General features: G+C 42.6%; 1 protein-coding gene, 1 non-coding gene and 1 pseudogene across 2 annotated transcripts; 1 reads left to right on the top strand and 2 right to left on the bottom strand.

Annotated features, from left to right (window-relative positions):
* On the top strand, positions 2,118–6,187 carry Gm15697 (predicted gene 15697; annotated as a pseudogene).
* On the bottom strand, positions 8,841–13,429 carry Fmc1 (formation of mitochondrial complex V assembly factor 1). Its single transcript, NM_025363.3, has 2 exons — positions 13,280–13,429; positions 8,841–9,131 (listed from the first exon to the last, which is right to left on the bottom strand). The coding sequence occupies exons 1-2, from the start codon at positions 13,415–13,417 to the stop codon at positions 8,928–8,930; spliced, it is 342 nt and encodes a 113-aa protein (NP_079639.1). The 5' UTR covers positions 13,418–13,429; the 3' UTR covers positions 8,841–8,927.
* An 857-nt stretch (positions 13,430–14,286) lies between these two features.
* Positions 14,287–14,359, bottom strand: n-TRcct1. The gene has a single exon. It is a non-coding gene; the product is annotated as a tRNA-Arg (tRNA).
* Positions 14,360–15,957: the final 1,598 nt, after the last annotated feature.

Below are 15,957 nucleotides of genomic sequence, written 5' to 3'. Positions count from 1 at the left end.
GGAAAATGCAGCCCAAAAACTGAATCCACACTACTGTTTTGATTAGTTTGGGGTGGACAGTGTTACTCTTTTGGCTTTGTTGATTGGCTGGTTAGTTTGAAATAGGATCTCAGTATGTAATCCTGGCTGGACTGGAACTCACTATATAGACCAGGCTTCCCTCACCTCAAACTCATATAGATTTACCTGCCTTTGCCTCCCGGGTACTAGGATTAAAGGCATTCAATACCATGTTTTGGGCTTTTGTAAAACAATGTGTCACATAATTCAGGCTGGCCTTAAAGTTGCTATGTAGCTGAAGATAACCTTGAATTGGTCATCTTGCCTCTTCTCAAGTGCTGAGATTACAGCTCAGCAGCACTGTCTGTTTTTAATCAAATCTCACTGGAATATTGCCAGGATCACTCATTCTCATACTATCTACAGTTGCTTTTGCCCTTTAACCAAGAGTTATAAGGTCATAAGACACTACTATATTTAAGACTTACTCTTTTTTCCAATTGTTTTGTTTTGAGATAGGATTTCTCTGTGTGGCCCTGGCTTTCCTGAAACTCCCTCTGTAGACCCATCTGGCCTAGAACTTGGAGAGCCACTTGCCTCTGCCTTTCTCGAGTGCTGGGATTGAAGTTTGCCCCACCACTGCTCAGTAGAAATACCCTCCCTGAGTTCTAATGAAAATAAATAGGCATTGATATTTGAAGTCTGTGGAAGGAATACATAGAGCCAAACCAAAGCTAAAAGAATTAAGCCAAGTAGGGCTCTGCACAAAGAGGACGTGCAAATTTGTGAAGTGTTCTGTTTAATTTTTTCCTCAGGTGAAATTATACTTTTGGTTGTATATATTTCTACACTTATTTCTTGGTGAGTGTAAATTTATAATATGGAAAATATCAGTATAAATAGAATTTCTTCTATGAACTATTCACTCTACAAAATTTAAAAATTATTTATTTACCTGAAATGCTAAACTAGTTCAATCAATGAGCTTCAATGGGATTAGAACTAGAAATATTAAATGTTAAAATTCTTTTCCTTGTAGGAGGAAAGTTGAATTTTAAGATACTTAAGGCATTTTAACCTTCATGTGGGTTATTAAAAACTGGTAGGGGCTGGTGAGATGGCTCAGTGGTTAAGAGCACCGACTGTTCTTCTGAAGGTCATGAGTTCAAATCCCAGCAATCACATGATGGCTCACAACCATCCGTAACAAGATCTGACTCCCTCTTCTGGAGTGTCTGAAGGCAGCTACAGTGTACTCACATATAATAAAATAAATAAATCTTTTTAAAAAAACAAAACAAAACTGGTAAACCATAAGAACTTGTACTCAGTAACATTAAATTTATATGTTCCCTTTACTGGTTCTGTTTACTGTTCTCTTTAATTCTCCTGGTATTGACTTCTGAAAATTCTGTATTATATATATTCAGAGTTGGATTAAAAATGTCAGAATTGTCATTAAATAATTTTTTAATTTATTTATTTTTATTTATATGAGTACATTGTAGCTGTCTTCAGACACACACCAGAAGGCTGCATCTGATCCCATTACAGATTGTTGTGAGCCACCATGTGGTTGAAAGGAATTGAACTCAGGACCTCTGGACAAGCAGCCAGTGTTCTTAATCACTGAGCTAACTCTCCAGCCCAGTCATTTTAATTTAAAAAGATTATCGGGGGCAGCCGGGCGTGGTGGCGCACGCCTTTAATCCCAGCACTCGGGAGGCAGAGGCAGGCGGATTTCTGAGTTCAAGGCCAGCCTGGTCTACAGAGTGAGTTCCAGGACAGCCAGGGCTATACAGAGAAACCCTGTCTCGAAAAACCAAAAAAAAAAAAAAAAACAAAGATTATCGGGGGCTGGTGAGATGGCTCAGCAGGTGAGAGCACCTGACTGCTCTTCCAAAGGTCCTGAGTTCAAATCCCAGCAACCACATGGTAGCTCACAACCATTCATAATGAGATCTGACTCCCTCTTCTGTCTGGTGTGTCTGAAGATAGCTACAGTGTACTTACATATAATAAATAAATAAATAAATAAATCTTTAAAAAAAAAAAAAGATTCTCAGCTGAGCAGAGGAGGTTCGTCCTCCGAGAATCTTGTGGGGCAGTGGCCACTCTCTCGGTCCTCCTGGCCTCACTGTGTCGTTAGTTGTCACCGCCAGTCAGGTAGGTTTTGGCTCAACCATCATGGTGTCCCAGCCGAGTTCTTTGAAGAAGAGGAAAAGGGCAAGAACATCCAGGTGGTGGTGAGATGCAGACCATTTAATTTGGCAGAGTGGAAAGCTAATGCCCACTCAGTAGTAGAATGTGATCATGCATGGAAAAAAGTTAGTGTACAGACTGCGGGGTTGGCTGACAAGACCTCAAGGAAAACATACACTTTTGATATGGTGTTTGGAGCATCTACAAAACAAGTTGATGTTTACCAAAGTGTTGTTTGTCCAATTCTAGATGAAGTTATTATGGGCTATAATTGCATCATGTTTGCATATGGTCAGACTGGCACTGGAAAAACTTTTACAATGGAAGGTGAAAGGTCACCTAATGAAGTATATACCTGGGAGGAGGATCCTCTGGTTGGTATAATTCCATGCACTCTTCATCAAATTTTTGAGAAACTTGCTGATAATGACACTGAGTTTTCAATTAAAGTGTCCCTATTGGAAATCTATAATGAGAAGCTTTTTGATCTTCTTAGTCCATCTTCTGATGTTTCTGAAAGGCTGCAGATGTTTGATGATCCCCAGAACAAGAGAGGAGTGATAATCAAAGGCTTAGAGGAAATCAAAGTCTACCAAATCTTAGAAAAGGGAGCAGCAAAAAGGACAACTGCAGCAACCTTGATGAACGCTTATTCCAGTCGTTCACACTGGTTTTTTTTTTTTTTTTCTGTTACGATACACATGAAAGAAACGACAATTGATGGAGAAGAGCTTGTTAAAATTGGAAAGTTAAATTTGGTTGATCTTGCAGGAAGTGAAAATATTGGGCGTTCTGGAGCTGTTGAACAGAGGGCCCAGGAAATACCAACCAGTCCCTCTTGACTCTTGGAAGAGTTCTTGTGGAAAGAACACCTCATATTCCTTATCAAAAATCTAAACTAACTAGAATCCTGCAAGATTCTCTTGGGGGACATACAAGAATATAATTGCAACCATTTCCCCTGCATCTCTCAATCTTGAGGAAACTCTGAGTACATTGAAATATGCTCACAAAGAACATAATGAATAAGCCTGAAGTTAATAAAAAAAAAACTCACCCAAAAAACTCTTATTAAGGAGTATATAGAAGAAATAAAGTGTTTGAAGCAAGATCTTGCAGCAGCTCATGATTAAAATGGAGTGTACATCTCTGAAGAAAGTGTTAGAGTCATGAATGTAAAAGTAACTGTTCAGGAAGAACAAATCGTTGAGTTGGTTGAAAGAAATCAGTGTTCTTGAGGAGCTCAGTAAGTTGCTTAACACAGTTAAAGAAACCACTAGGGATGTATCTGGTCTACATTCTAAACTGGACCACAAGAGAGCAATCCATGAGCACAATGCTGAAGCTCAGAAGAGCTTTGGCAAAAATCTCAACAGTCTGTTTAATAATATGGAAGAATTGATTAAGGATGGCAATGCAAAACAAAAGGCCATGCTAGACGTTCATAAGACACTGTTTGGTAACCTGATGTCTTCTAATGTCTCTGCATTAGACACCATTACCACAACAGCACTTGAATCTCTCATGTCTATTCCAGAAAATGTGTCAGCTCATGTTTCTCAGATTTCTGATATGATACTGGGAGAGCAATTGTTAGCAGCACAAAGTAAAAGTGTTCTGATTGATGAACTTGTGACCGACCTTTTCACTTCCCTGAAAACATCATACCCCTGGTGTGGTTTCCATCTTGAACATAAATAGGCAACTACAACATATTTTCAGGGCTTCATCGACAGTGGCTGAAAAGGTAGAAGATCAAAAAAGAGAAATGGAGGGGGCTGGTGAGATGGCTCAGTGGGTAAGAGCACCCGACTGTTCTTCCGAAGGTCCAGAGTTCAAATCCCAGCAACCACATGGTGGCTCACAACCATCCGTAACAAGATCTGACTCCCTCTTCTGGTGTGTCTGAAGACAGCTACAGTGTACTTACATATAATAATAAATAAAAAATCTTTTAAAAAAAAAAAAAAAAAAAAAAAAAAAAGAGAAATGGGGGCTGGCAAGATGGCTCAGTGGTTAAGAGCACCATACTGCTCTTCCGAAGATCCTGAGTTCAAATCCCAGCAACCACATGGTGGCTCACAACCATCCGTAACAAAATCTGATGCCCTCTTCTGGAGTATCTGAGGACAGCTACAGTGAACTTACATATAATAAATAAATAAATCTTTTAAAAACATTTTAAAAAAGAGAGAAATGGACAGTTTTCTCAGCATATTGTATAACAATTTACATGAACTTCGAGAAAACACCATTTCTTCCTTGGTTGAATCACAAAAGCTTTGTGGAAACCTAACTGAAGACCTGAAGATAATAAAGGAAACCCATTCACAGGAACTTTTCCAGTTAAGCAGCAGTTGGGCACAGAGATTCTGTGCTTTAGAGAAGTATGAAAACATCCAGAAACCACTAAACAGTATTCAAGAAAATACAAAATGGAAGTCTACTGATATAATCAACAAAACAACAGTTCACAGTAAGAAAATTCTTGCTGAGCTGGTGAGATGGCTCAGTGGGTAAGAGCACCCGACTGCTCTTCTGAAGGTCAGGAGCTCAAATCCCAGCAACCACATGGTGGCTCACAACCATCCGTAATGAGATCTGACTCCCTCTTCTGGAGTGTCTGAAGACAGCTACAGTGTACTTACATATAATAAATAAATAAGTAAGTAAATAAATAAATAAATAAAAATGTACACTTTGTTTAAAAAAAAAAGAAAAAAAATTCTTGCTAAATCTGATGGATTATTACAAGAACTCAGACACTTTAACCAAGAAGGTACACAGTTGGTTGAAGAGTCTGTAGGACACTGCAGTTCACTCAACAGCAACCTGGAGATTGTATCCCAAGAGATCACACAGAGGTGTGGGACCCTGAACACAAGCATACTTCATTTTTCTGATCAGTGGGCATCCTGCTTAAGCAAGAAAAATGAAGAACTTCAGAATTTAATGGAGTTTGTAAATGGATGTTGTGAAGTTTCAAGTTCAGAGATCACTAAAAAAATAAGAGAACATACACAGCTATTGAGAACCAGCACAGCTCCTTTGTTGTTCAGATAGCTTCTGATGAAAAAAAAAAGGTAAACCAAGAGCCTGGAGCTTGATAAAACTATAAAAATTGGTTTAACGAAGCTTAATTGCTTTCTGCAACAGGATCTGAAACTAGATATCCCAACAGGTATGACACCACAGAGGAAAATATATTTATATCCATCAACACTCGTGAGAACTGAACCACGGGAGCAGCTCCTTGATCAGCTGCAAAAGAAACAGCCCACGCCACTACTGATGCTAAACAGCTCAGAAACCAGCAAGGACCAGTCAGGACATGGATGAAGAGAGGGAAGCTCTGGGGCAGTGTACTGAAGAGTCTCTAAGTCAAGAGACAAGTGTGCATCCCAGGGCGGATTGCTCTTCCAGCACAGGTGTTCCATTTTTGCAGTATAAAAAGACCCATGGAGGGGCTGGAGAGATGGCTCAGCAGTTAAGAGCACTGACTGCTCTTCCAGAGGTCCTGAGTTCAATTCCCAGCAACCACATGGTGGCTCACAACCATCTGTAATGAGATCTGATGCCTTCCCCCTCTTCTGGTGTGTCTGAAGACAACTACAGTGTACTGATATAAATAAATAAATAAATCTTTAAAAAAAAAAAAAAAAAAAAGACCCATGGAAAAGACAAAGAAAACAGGGGCCTTAACCTGGTGGAGGAGTGTAAAGTGGAAGAGGCCTTGGATCTCTCCATCTTCAAGAGCAGACTGCCTCTGAGTGCCTCCATAAACCTCTACCTGATCTGAAGCTTAGGGTGTCATCTTTAAAATACAACCTGAAACTCCACAGTCTGAAGCTATGTACAGATGAAAATGGGACCGTTATACGAGGGCCCCACAGTAACTGTAGTTGGACTAAAAGTCTTTTTTATAATCCCTGTAGTCCAAGTATGTAGTAAGCTGGGTGCCATTTGGGATTTACATTGAATATGTATGTGTGCTTCTAGCTTTTTATATAAAGCAGCTCTTCTGTAACACGTATTTTTCTTGTATATAATTAAATACAAAATATATGAAAAAAAAAAAAGATTATCAGTACCCAGGCAGTGGTGGCACATGCCTTTAGTCCCAGTACTTGGGAGGCAGAGGCAGGCAGATTTCTGAGATTAAGGCCAGCCTGGTCTACAGAGTTGAGTTCCAGGACAGCTAGGGCTATATAGAGAAACCCTGACTCAAAAAATTAAAAAAAAAATAATTGAAAAAGAAAAAGAAAGATGATCAGTGCATGAATTGGGGGCAGACACATGGAAAAATAGAAAGCAAGTAGAACATGCAGAAGCAGATTATGGAAGATTAAACATGATGAGCAAGGAGACCAATACTAAACAGGCCAAATTTTAGACAGAATTAGCTAAATGCAGTAGAACCATTTCTTTCAAATGCAGTTTAAAAGGAAGAGCAAGTTGACAGTTGTAAGAGGTAGATGTTAATGTGCTCATTCGATTCACCTCTTCCTGGACATCCTGTGGGCTGTGGTTCAACTGTGGCCATAGTCCTTAAGAGTTATTGCTTATCAGGCCTAAGGAAGGAATATCTCCCACTTTTGTTAGCTTACAGTGTGTCATTATTTTCATCCCACATCTTCATGTATCCCTTTAACTCTCCTCAACCTTATTCTGCTTCCTGTCAGGACCCTAACGCATCATAGTTGTGTTATAAAAGATAGACACACTGGACTGGTAAGTTGGCAAAGCACTTGGAGCATTAAAACAAAATCCCTGGGTCCCACTGTGGAAGGAGAGAAATGACTTCCTAAAATTGGCCTCTGACCACTCTACCTGCACTCATACATACCATACAATAAGAAAATAAACATTTTAGAAAGATACCCATACGTATATGTGTTTGTCTAGCCATAGAAAATATATTAATAGATGCTGTCTTAGTCAAGGTTTCTATTCCTGCACAAACATCATGTCCAAGAAGCACTTGGGGAGGAAAGGGTTTATTCAGCTTATTCTTTCACATTGCTGTTCATCACCAAAGGAAGTTCAGGACTGGAACTCAAGCAGGTCAGGAAGCAGGAGCTGATGCAGAGGCCATGGAGGGGTGTTCAGATCTGTTCTATGCCAGTACAGGTGCATAGTAAGCTTAGTAATGCTGACCCAAAGCAATGGAAATGTGAGAAGAGACAAAGGATTAATATGTGTATTGTATTTATAGCATTAGAATAAGAGAATAGGCTTACTGATTTTTATATTTTAAGGTATTTATATTAAGAGTTCAACATGGCCGGGCGTGGTGGCGCATGCCTGTAATCCCAGCACTTGGGAGGCAGAGGCAGGCGGATTTCTGAGTTCAAGGCCAGCCTGGTCTACAAAGTGAGTTCCAGGACAGCCAGAGCTACACAGAGAAACTCTGTCTCGAAAACCAACCAACCAACCAACCAACCAACCAAACAAACAAACAAACAAACAAACAGAGTTCAACATGGTGGTGCTTTCATTCCAGTTACTCTGGATGCAGAGGCAAGCAGGTCTCTGTGAGTTCAAGGTCTGCCTGCTCTATATAGCAAGTTCCAGGCCAGTTAGAACTACACAGCAAGACCCTATCTCACAAAAACAAAACAAAAACCAAAAAGCAAAACAAAACTTTATTTTTAAATTATGTATATGTGGGGTGCGGGGGTTTCACATGAGTGCAATGCCTGCACAGACCAGAGGATCACTTGTAACTAGAGTTACACAAGGTGCTTGTTAGCTGCCTGAAATGGGTGTTGGGAACCAACCTCAGCTCCTCTGCAAGAGTAACACACACAATCTTGACCACTAAGTCCATCTCTCCATGTATTACCAAAAACAAAAACAAAAGCCCTAAGTTTAAAAATTAAACCAAATACATTAGGGACTAGGGGGCAGGCTCACTGGATAAAGTGTGCACACATAAGGGCCTGAGTTTGAATCCCTAGCACCCACATACGTAGTCATGGCAGTGCATGTTTCTAACCCCAGAGGTAGGGAGCCAAGATAGACAGATCCTGAAGACTAGCTGCTAGTTAGTCACGGAACCTAAAACAGTGAGCTCCAAGTTCAGGGAGAGACAAGAAATAAGGCAGAGAAGTACTTGAGAAAGACATCCCTTTGTCAATCTCTGGTCTCCACATGAACATCATGTGCAAGATCACTGACACATAAGAACAGCAATGAACCCAGTGTAAAAAAGTTCAGCCAATTTACTCTGATTTTATTTCCCTATGTCATTGTATATTCCTGGACCAGGGAGTGGTACCATTTGGAGGTGTGGCCTTGTTGGAATAGGTGTGACCTGGTTAGAGTAGGTTTGTCACTGTGGATGTGTGCTTAAGACCCTCATGCTAGTTTCCTGGAAGTCAGTCTTCCACTAGCAGCCTTTGGATGAAGATGTAGAACTCTCAGCTCTGCCTGCTCCATGCCTGCCTGGATGCTGCCATGCTCCCACCTTGATAATGGGCTGAACCTCTGAACCTGTAAGCCAGCCCCAAGTAAATGGTGTTTTTTATAAGATTTGCCTTGGTCATGGTATCTGTTCACAGCAGTAAAACTCTGAGTAATATACCCTAACTACTCAGTTAACAAAACATACAGAAAAGCACACAAAAACCAAACACCACACTTTAAAAAAGATTTAATGATAACTACATATTGTTAGAAATGGTTAAACTCTTGAATGAAGGAACATCTGAGGACTCTCTGCATCACGGCTCCCAGCCCTTCCCTCCAGGCTGACGGGGCAACTGGAGGCCCACTAAACCAGCAGACTCCTCCACTGAACGCTCACCCTTGCCATGAAATTCCTGATGAAGGGCTACATGTTGCCGGATGCTACTCAAAAGGCAGAGATAGGTGGCAGCTTGGAAGTGAAGTTCGTGTTGGGCTCTACACAACTTCTCACTGGTAACCTAAAAAAGTAATTAGCAAAGTCAGACAGCCTGTTCACACTACCTACTGTATCCACATACCCACAGAGGGAGAATTAATATGCTTTCTCTACAAAGTAAACCTAAAATACAAACATGCACATGTATGGATTTAATACCCCCACAGAAGCACTATAGAATTAGAAAACTGACCTCCAGGGCTATTTGTCATATAAAGAATGCATGCTTTTCCTCTCTTTAAACAAATTAAGGCTGCTTTATGTTCTATGGCTTAAACAGTGCATATACATTTTGTACATGAGTGGGTACATTAAAGAATGCACTGAAATGACCACTCCATGGAGTGGTTTTTATTGTGACTGAGAGAGAGAACATCCAGACGTATCTAGGAGAGTCCACAACAGAGAGAAAAAGAAATAGACTGGCCATGGCCAAGAGACAGCAAGAGATAGTAAATTAAAGGACTGCGTAGCTGGGAGCGGGGAGAGGGACAGGACTGAGTGAGCTGGAACAGGCCTGGGAGTTGGGATGGGGAGGGTGGGAGGGGACAGGATAAGGCTTTGATGTGAATAAGGAGAACTTATGAATAGGGACTGAGAGAGCTTACAGGCTAGCATGAACTCTGATATGCAACCACAGATGCAGTTCAATAGAGAGCCAAGCCCCTTCTGCCAGGGAATTGACTCCTTTATTGGGTAGAAAACCTGTCCCTGAGGCACACTGGCTTTTATGTAGCCTCCGGGAGTCCTACACTCAAGCTCAAGTGCACTTCTGCATATATGGACCACCCCCCCCCTCCTGAGATCTAACACCTTTCACTCCAAAAGTCAAAAATTTATTTTATCTAAAATATAATGGCTTTGAGCCGGGAGTGGTGGCACACGTCTTTAATCCACCACTCGGGAAGCAGAGGCAGGTGGATTTCTGAGTTCGAGGCCAGCCTGGTCTACAAAGTGAGTTCCAGGACAGCCAGGGCTATACAGAGAAACTCTGTCTCGAAAAAACAAAAACAAAAACAACAACAACAAATATAATGGCTTTGTACTCAGTTGTAACAAAATGAAGATCATATATGTATGTATACATATATGTATCAACATATGTATATGAAATAAGTATGTTTTGATATTAAACTGGTTTTTACAATTTAACTATATGGAAAATCTGAATTCTAAGGACATTAAGAAGCTATAAAGTCCATATCAATGTCCACAATGACTCCAGATAATGGTTGTTCTTCACAATGCTTCATTTTTAGTATTCTGTCCTTAACTATTTTGGGGTTCCAAGGTTGTGAGGAAGGAGCAGGAACATAAATTTGAGCATAATTGGGGATGTGTGGATTAGTCCCTGGGCACCACTGCACACATAATTCCTTTTCTCAGACATAATTCCTTTTCTCGATTTGAAAACTAGAACATGTAATACTTGAACATGTAATACTTAATGTACTACAGCAGCGCTCAACTGCTCTAATGAAAACATTTTAAGACAAGGAAGATCATGCTGTGTAGCAAGGACTGGTCTGAGATTCAGCCTTCTTGCCTTGGTCTTACAAATGCTGAGATTTACAGGTGTGTGACAGCACAGTCACTCGTGGGTCAGAGTTAGTTTATGTATGTGAAGATGACTTAGGAGAGAGTCTCACTATGTATCCTAGCCTGCCTGGAAATCACTTGGGTCCTATCTCCAAAGATCAAGATACAGTTGCTGTGACAGCTCAGTGGGTAAGGACACTTGCTGCCAGCCAGACCTGATGATGCTCAGAGTTTAATCCCTGAAACCCACACAGTAGAAAAAGAAACCAGACTCTCCTTTGTCTTCTGACCCCCATGTTTGGCACGCATGCTCCCCCACAAAGATATATAAATATATTTATTAAAAGATAAAAGTAGGGGAAAAAAGAGATGTCCCTGGTTGCATCTTTTCTCCCTAAGGAGTGGAAAAGATGAGCACAGAAATTTTTTAGCCCTGAGCCAGAAAATGAAAAAGCATCCCCCACATTCTTATGTGCCTTCAGTAGAAGACGGTTTCTCAAATTTTCTCTTTCTCCCCAGTCCTGGAGGTAGAACCCAGGGCCTCAGGCTTGCTAAACAAGTACTGTTGTGCTGCCTCTCACAATCAGTCTTGGTGTCTTGAGGGGTCGTTTTTGTTGTTTTGTCTGGTTGGTTTTGTTAGTTTCTTGAGACAGGGTAGCTCTGGTTGGCCTTGAATTCAGGTGTCTGCCCACCTATGCTTCAGGGATCAACAGTGTGGATCGCCATGCCTGGCCCAGCCCTAGAATTCTGAGCATGAATTTATGGTATTTTCCTGAGGAATTTCTTTTGTTGTTACTATTTTGTTTTGTTTTGTTTTGTTTTCTAGATAGGGTTTCACTATGGAGCTCTGGCTGTCCTGGAATTCAACTCTAGACTAGGCTGGGCTCAAAGTCTGAGATATGACTACCATTACCTCCCAAATTCTTTTTGTGAGGAACTTCAAAACCTTTACTACAAAGTACCTTCAAGGACAATAATGTTACCTCTATAAGGTACAATAGCAGTCATATATACCTACCTACTTATCTTCCCCTCTTTGAAACTGTTGGGTTTGCCTTAATTATGCTTTCTTTAAATTTTTAGTTATGTTTTCTTTCCCTGTACCCTTACTTTTCCTAACCTCTATTCACTTGCCAATTCCAGATGCCTAATTATAGCCTACTAGACTTTCTGAAGCACCTCTTCTTCATACCACTGTCCCCTGGTTATCTATACCCTTAGCACTTATTTATGCTAAACATGATCTTATTTTATGGCTCTTCAGGGAGACTGTAGCTTCTTACATGTATATCTTTTGGGTTTGTTTTTTGTTTGTTTGTTTTTTCTCAGAGTCAAGGATACTCTATATAGTCTTGACTGTCCTGGAACTCCCTATGTAGACCAGACTGGCCTCAAACTCAGAAATCCACCTGCCTCTGCCTCCCAATTGTTAGGATTAAAGGACATGTTCCACCAACACCTGCCACATCTTATTCTTGATATTTGGCCCTAGTTCTTAATACACAGTACCTAACATAACTTTTTAAAAGATAAGTGAATTTTAGTTCTAAAGTTTTGCAATGCTCAAATTCTGTAGTTAAGATAATTGCTCAAGAACTTAAGTTTCCATTCCCCTAAATTGTAGCCATGCTTGATCAAGCAGAACTGGGCAGGTGACTGTCCCCGAGCCTTAGTGTTTGTATTTGATCTTGTCCAAAAGGCAGAGAATTGAGCATTACCACATTTGGAAAATTAACCATCTTCCATTCCTTTCTAAGAGGAATATGAACTGTGGATTTCACAATGGCACTTCCCAAGGATAGCATTCTGTATGTTTATGTTTGTTACACCAGTAAAACATGTCATGTATCCTGTCATGCAGAAGGCTAAAGATGTGACATCTCCATAGAATATAAGATATTGCTTTCCTCAGTGGTGAAAGGCTAGTACTAAATAAAACAGTACCACTCTTCAACTCTTGAATATTCCCCACTAAATTGCCTTAAAAATTGCATTTGCCTGGCCCATGCCTTTAATCCCCACACTCAGGAGAAAAGGGCAATCAGATGTGAGTTCAAGGTCAATCTGGTCTAAACAGCAAATTCCAGGTCAGCCAGAGTAATGCTGAAATTCTGTATCTTCATTCCCCACCAACACGCAAGCAAGCAAAAGCACGCGCGCGAGCAGGCGCGCGCACACACACCTACACACACACACACACACACACCCGTCAAATCACAAAAACACTGCTTCCTATTAAAACTTTAATGTAGAAAGGATGAGGAGAGGGGATGCTTGTACCCTTACGCCTTTAAGTCTTACGACCCCTAGGACCCACTTCACACAACGCCCGCTCCTTACTCCATTCCACACCCCATGCACCAGACAAACCAATGAAATCGTCAGAGACAGCTCCACCCCGGTGGGTGGCAGATACGAAGTCCCTAGGAAGGTGCGCCCCACGCGGCTTCTGGGCCAGTAGGGGATTTCAGACCGCAGGTTAGCCGAAGGGCTGGAGTCTGTGGTGAGACCCGCAGGTGGAGGACAGGGTGACTCAGACACGTTTGTCCTGAGACCCTCTATCACCTGCGCAGACCGCCCCCTCATCCGCCCTCCCGCGACCTGGAGCCCACCCAGCCGCGGATGCCGTACCCGATGTGCTCGGAAAGCCTTAACGAGGTACCGGTAGGCCGCTGTGTCGCGATATGGCCGCCCGGTGGCCGCGTTCAGGTAGCGCAGCTCCCTCAGAAGGCCCCGCAGAGTGCGCGCCGGGGACCCCAGGGCCGCCATTTTTCTGTCCTTGGAGAGCCTGGTCCCTCACTGCCTCGGGCGAGGTGTTCCCCCGCCCACTCCGCCCCACAGCGCCCTCTACCGACCACCCTTGGAGGGAAACGCGAGTGACAGGCACCTCAGGGGACCAGGAGAGCAAGGGAAGGTGCCGAATCCTCTCGGCCCTTCTGACTGCGTCCCTTTGGACTGCCGTAAGCTGATGGCCGCCGAGTCTCTGAGGAAAGGTGTCTGGCAGGAGAGTATGTGGATGTCTGGACATAGGTCACGCCAAAAAGATCTTACTGTTTCTACCAGGGATGTCAAAATTAAACGTACCGACCTCCAACTTTATGGTCCCCGCAGCCTAGGAGAAGAAAATGAACTCATACCCTGGTATGGCAAACTGCAGCCCCTTTACTAGTAAAGCCTCACATCCAGTTCTCTAGTTTTGTTTTGTTTTTCTGTTTGTTTATTGTTGTTTTTCGAGACATGGATTCTCGGTATAGCCCTGGCTGTCCTGGAACTCACTCTGTAGACCAGGCTGGCCTCGAAATCCGCCTGCCTCTGCCTCCCGAGTGCTGGGATTAAAGGCGTGCGCCATCACGCCTGGCTTTTTTTTTTTTCGTTTTGTTTTTTTTGTTTGATTGTTTTTCCCCGCAGTTCTCTAGTTTTAAAACAAGATGGCCGGGCGTTGTGGCACACGCCTTCACTGCCTGCAGAAGCAGGCGGATCTCACAGCTCATAGACCATTATGGTCTGCAGTTTGTTCTAACCCAGCCAGAACTAGGTAGAGAGACCTTGTCTCTAAATACATAAAATAAACAGTAAGTTTGACTCGCAATAATCATCTAATTAGATGATGTTAAAATAGATAAAAAAAAAAAACGAACCACCCCAGATGGGACTCGAACCCACAATCCCTGGCTTAGGAGGCCAATGCCTTATCCATTAGGCCACTGGGGCTTCTTCTACTGATGTCCTCAAACACCATAATCAAGTTATTTCCTGTTTCGTACGTCATCACTTAAATTTATTGTTTTTACCCTATCACAGAGAACCAAACTCAGCCTCAGTGTGAAACGGATGCCTGCTGGGAAATGTAGTTTAGATGCCAAGAGTCAACCGCTTCACCCTGCAAACAGTGGATGCCACGAAGCCGAACGGGCTCCCGCTTTTGCTTACGTGTTCGTGTTTCTGTGCGTAGTAGCTCTGCGCCTGCGCAAAAGTGGGCCCGGGAGACGTCAGAGCCAAACGGGCTGCGGAAACCAGTTCCTCGAGCCTCCCTCTGGTCCTATTCTTTGTCAGATTGTAACAGGAAAAGCCAAGCCCCTTCCGATTGGGCTACTTTCAGGGTTTGTCTTCGCTCTTAGCTGGTCGTTAGGTGGCGTTTAGGTAGTGGTCAGTTTCTGTTTCCGGTTACAGCGCTGAGGCCATTTCCGCAGCCAAGGATGTATTAGAATGGGGTTCAGTTTTCGAATTTTCAAGTGGGCTATAAGTATAAGACGGTGCGAAATTAGTGCCTACTATAGTAGAAATTAGGGATAATTAGAATTTAGGTTTGTTCCTAATTGTATACCGTAGACAAAACCACTTTGGGAGGAGGGGGTGAGGAGTGAGACCGGGTTTCTCCGTGTAGTCCTGGAGGTCCGGGAACTCGCTCTGTAGACCAGGCTGCCTCCCGAGTGCGGGGATTAAAGGCTTGCGCCATCACCGCCCTGTCATAAAACCTCTTTTTGAGGTGTCAGTGGCTCTTTATTTTCTAAGAAGCAGTTCAGTCTATTTAAGGTTGCCCTTGTAGACCCTACCTCATTAGCTTTTTATATGTTAACCTTCGTCTAGCTCCGGCCGCTTCTTGTTCCCCTCTGCTCAGATATCTGAGCTAGCCTCTTTCCTCAGTCCCAACAGCCTGCATATCGCCTTAGTATTCCTATTTACTCTCTGGGTCTTTTGACTTGCTCGGTGTATGTTAGAAGCTGTTCTAGGCCCTTTAGGCTCTCTATGACAAGGTTACAGTTAGCTTTGTCATTCGTAGTGGCATGCTTAGGAGGAAGAAGGATCTCTGTAAATTGGAAGCCTCCGTGAGACCCTGTCGCAAATTACATTAAAAAAAAAAAAAAAGTTACTCCCTTGTGTTAGAACCTAGACCAAACTCATCCGCAACTATGTCTCTCTTCCCTAGCAGCTGCTCCTGGGTACCAGCCCCAAGCTAACGAACTCTAAGTTATCGGGAGCTACCCCTGCATGATGAAGTCACACTAACTAAACGGGGTTTCTCCTTCCAACCTCTTCACATCGAGATCACACATTACCCTCAACCCCCTCTCCCTCCCCAGCTTCCCTCTCTCTTGTCCCCTCCCCATCTTCTCTCTCCCACCCCCCCTCCCCCTCTCCATCTATTCTCTGTTCCTCTTCCCTCCTACATGTCCCCAGCCCCCCTCATCCCTTCTTCCTCTCTCCCCTCCTCCCCCCTTTCCTTTTCTCCAATAAACCTTCTCTATATTAAAAAAAAAATCACATTATCACACATTACATCCTTGATTGTAAGACTTTCTCCTTCCCCC

Source organism: Mus musculus, chromosome 6, assembly GCF_000001635.26.
Source record: "Mus musculus strain C57BL/6J chromosome 6, GRCm38.p6 C57BL/6J".
Lineage (NCBI taxonomy): Eukaryota > Metazoa > Chordata > Mammalia > Rodentia > Muridae > Mus > Mus musculus.
This window is presented reverse-complemented; position numbering and strand designations above follow the sequence as displayed.

Bases quoted from the DNA above. Each gene is read 5' to 3' on its own strand.
- Fmc1 (NM_025363.3), bottom strand. From the start codon at position 13,417: ATGGCGGCCCTGGGGTCCCCGGCGCGCACTCTGCGGGGCCTTCTGAGG. The intron at 9,132-13,279 runs GTACGGCATCCG...TTACTTTTTTAG, and splicing joins AGGCTTTCCGAGCACATCGG to GTTACCAGTGAGAAGTTGTG.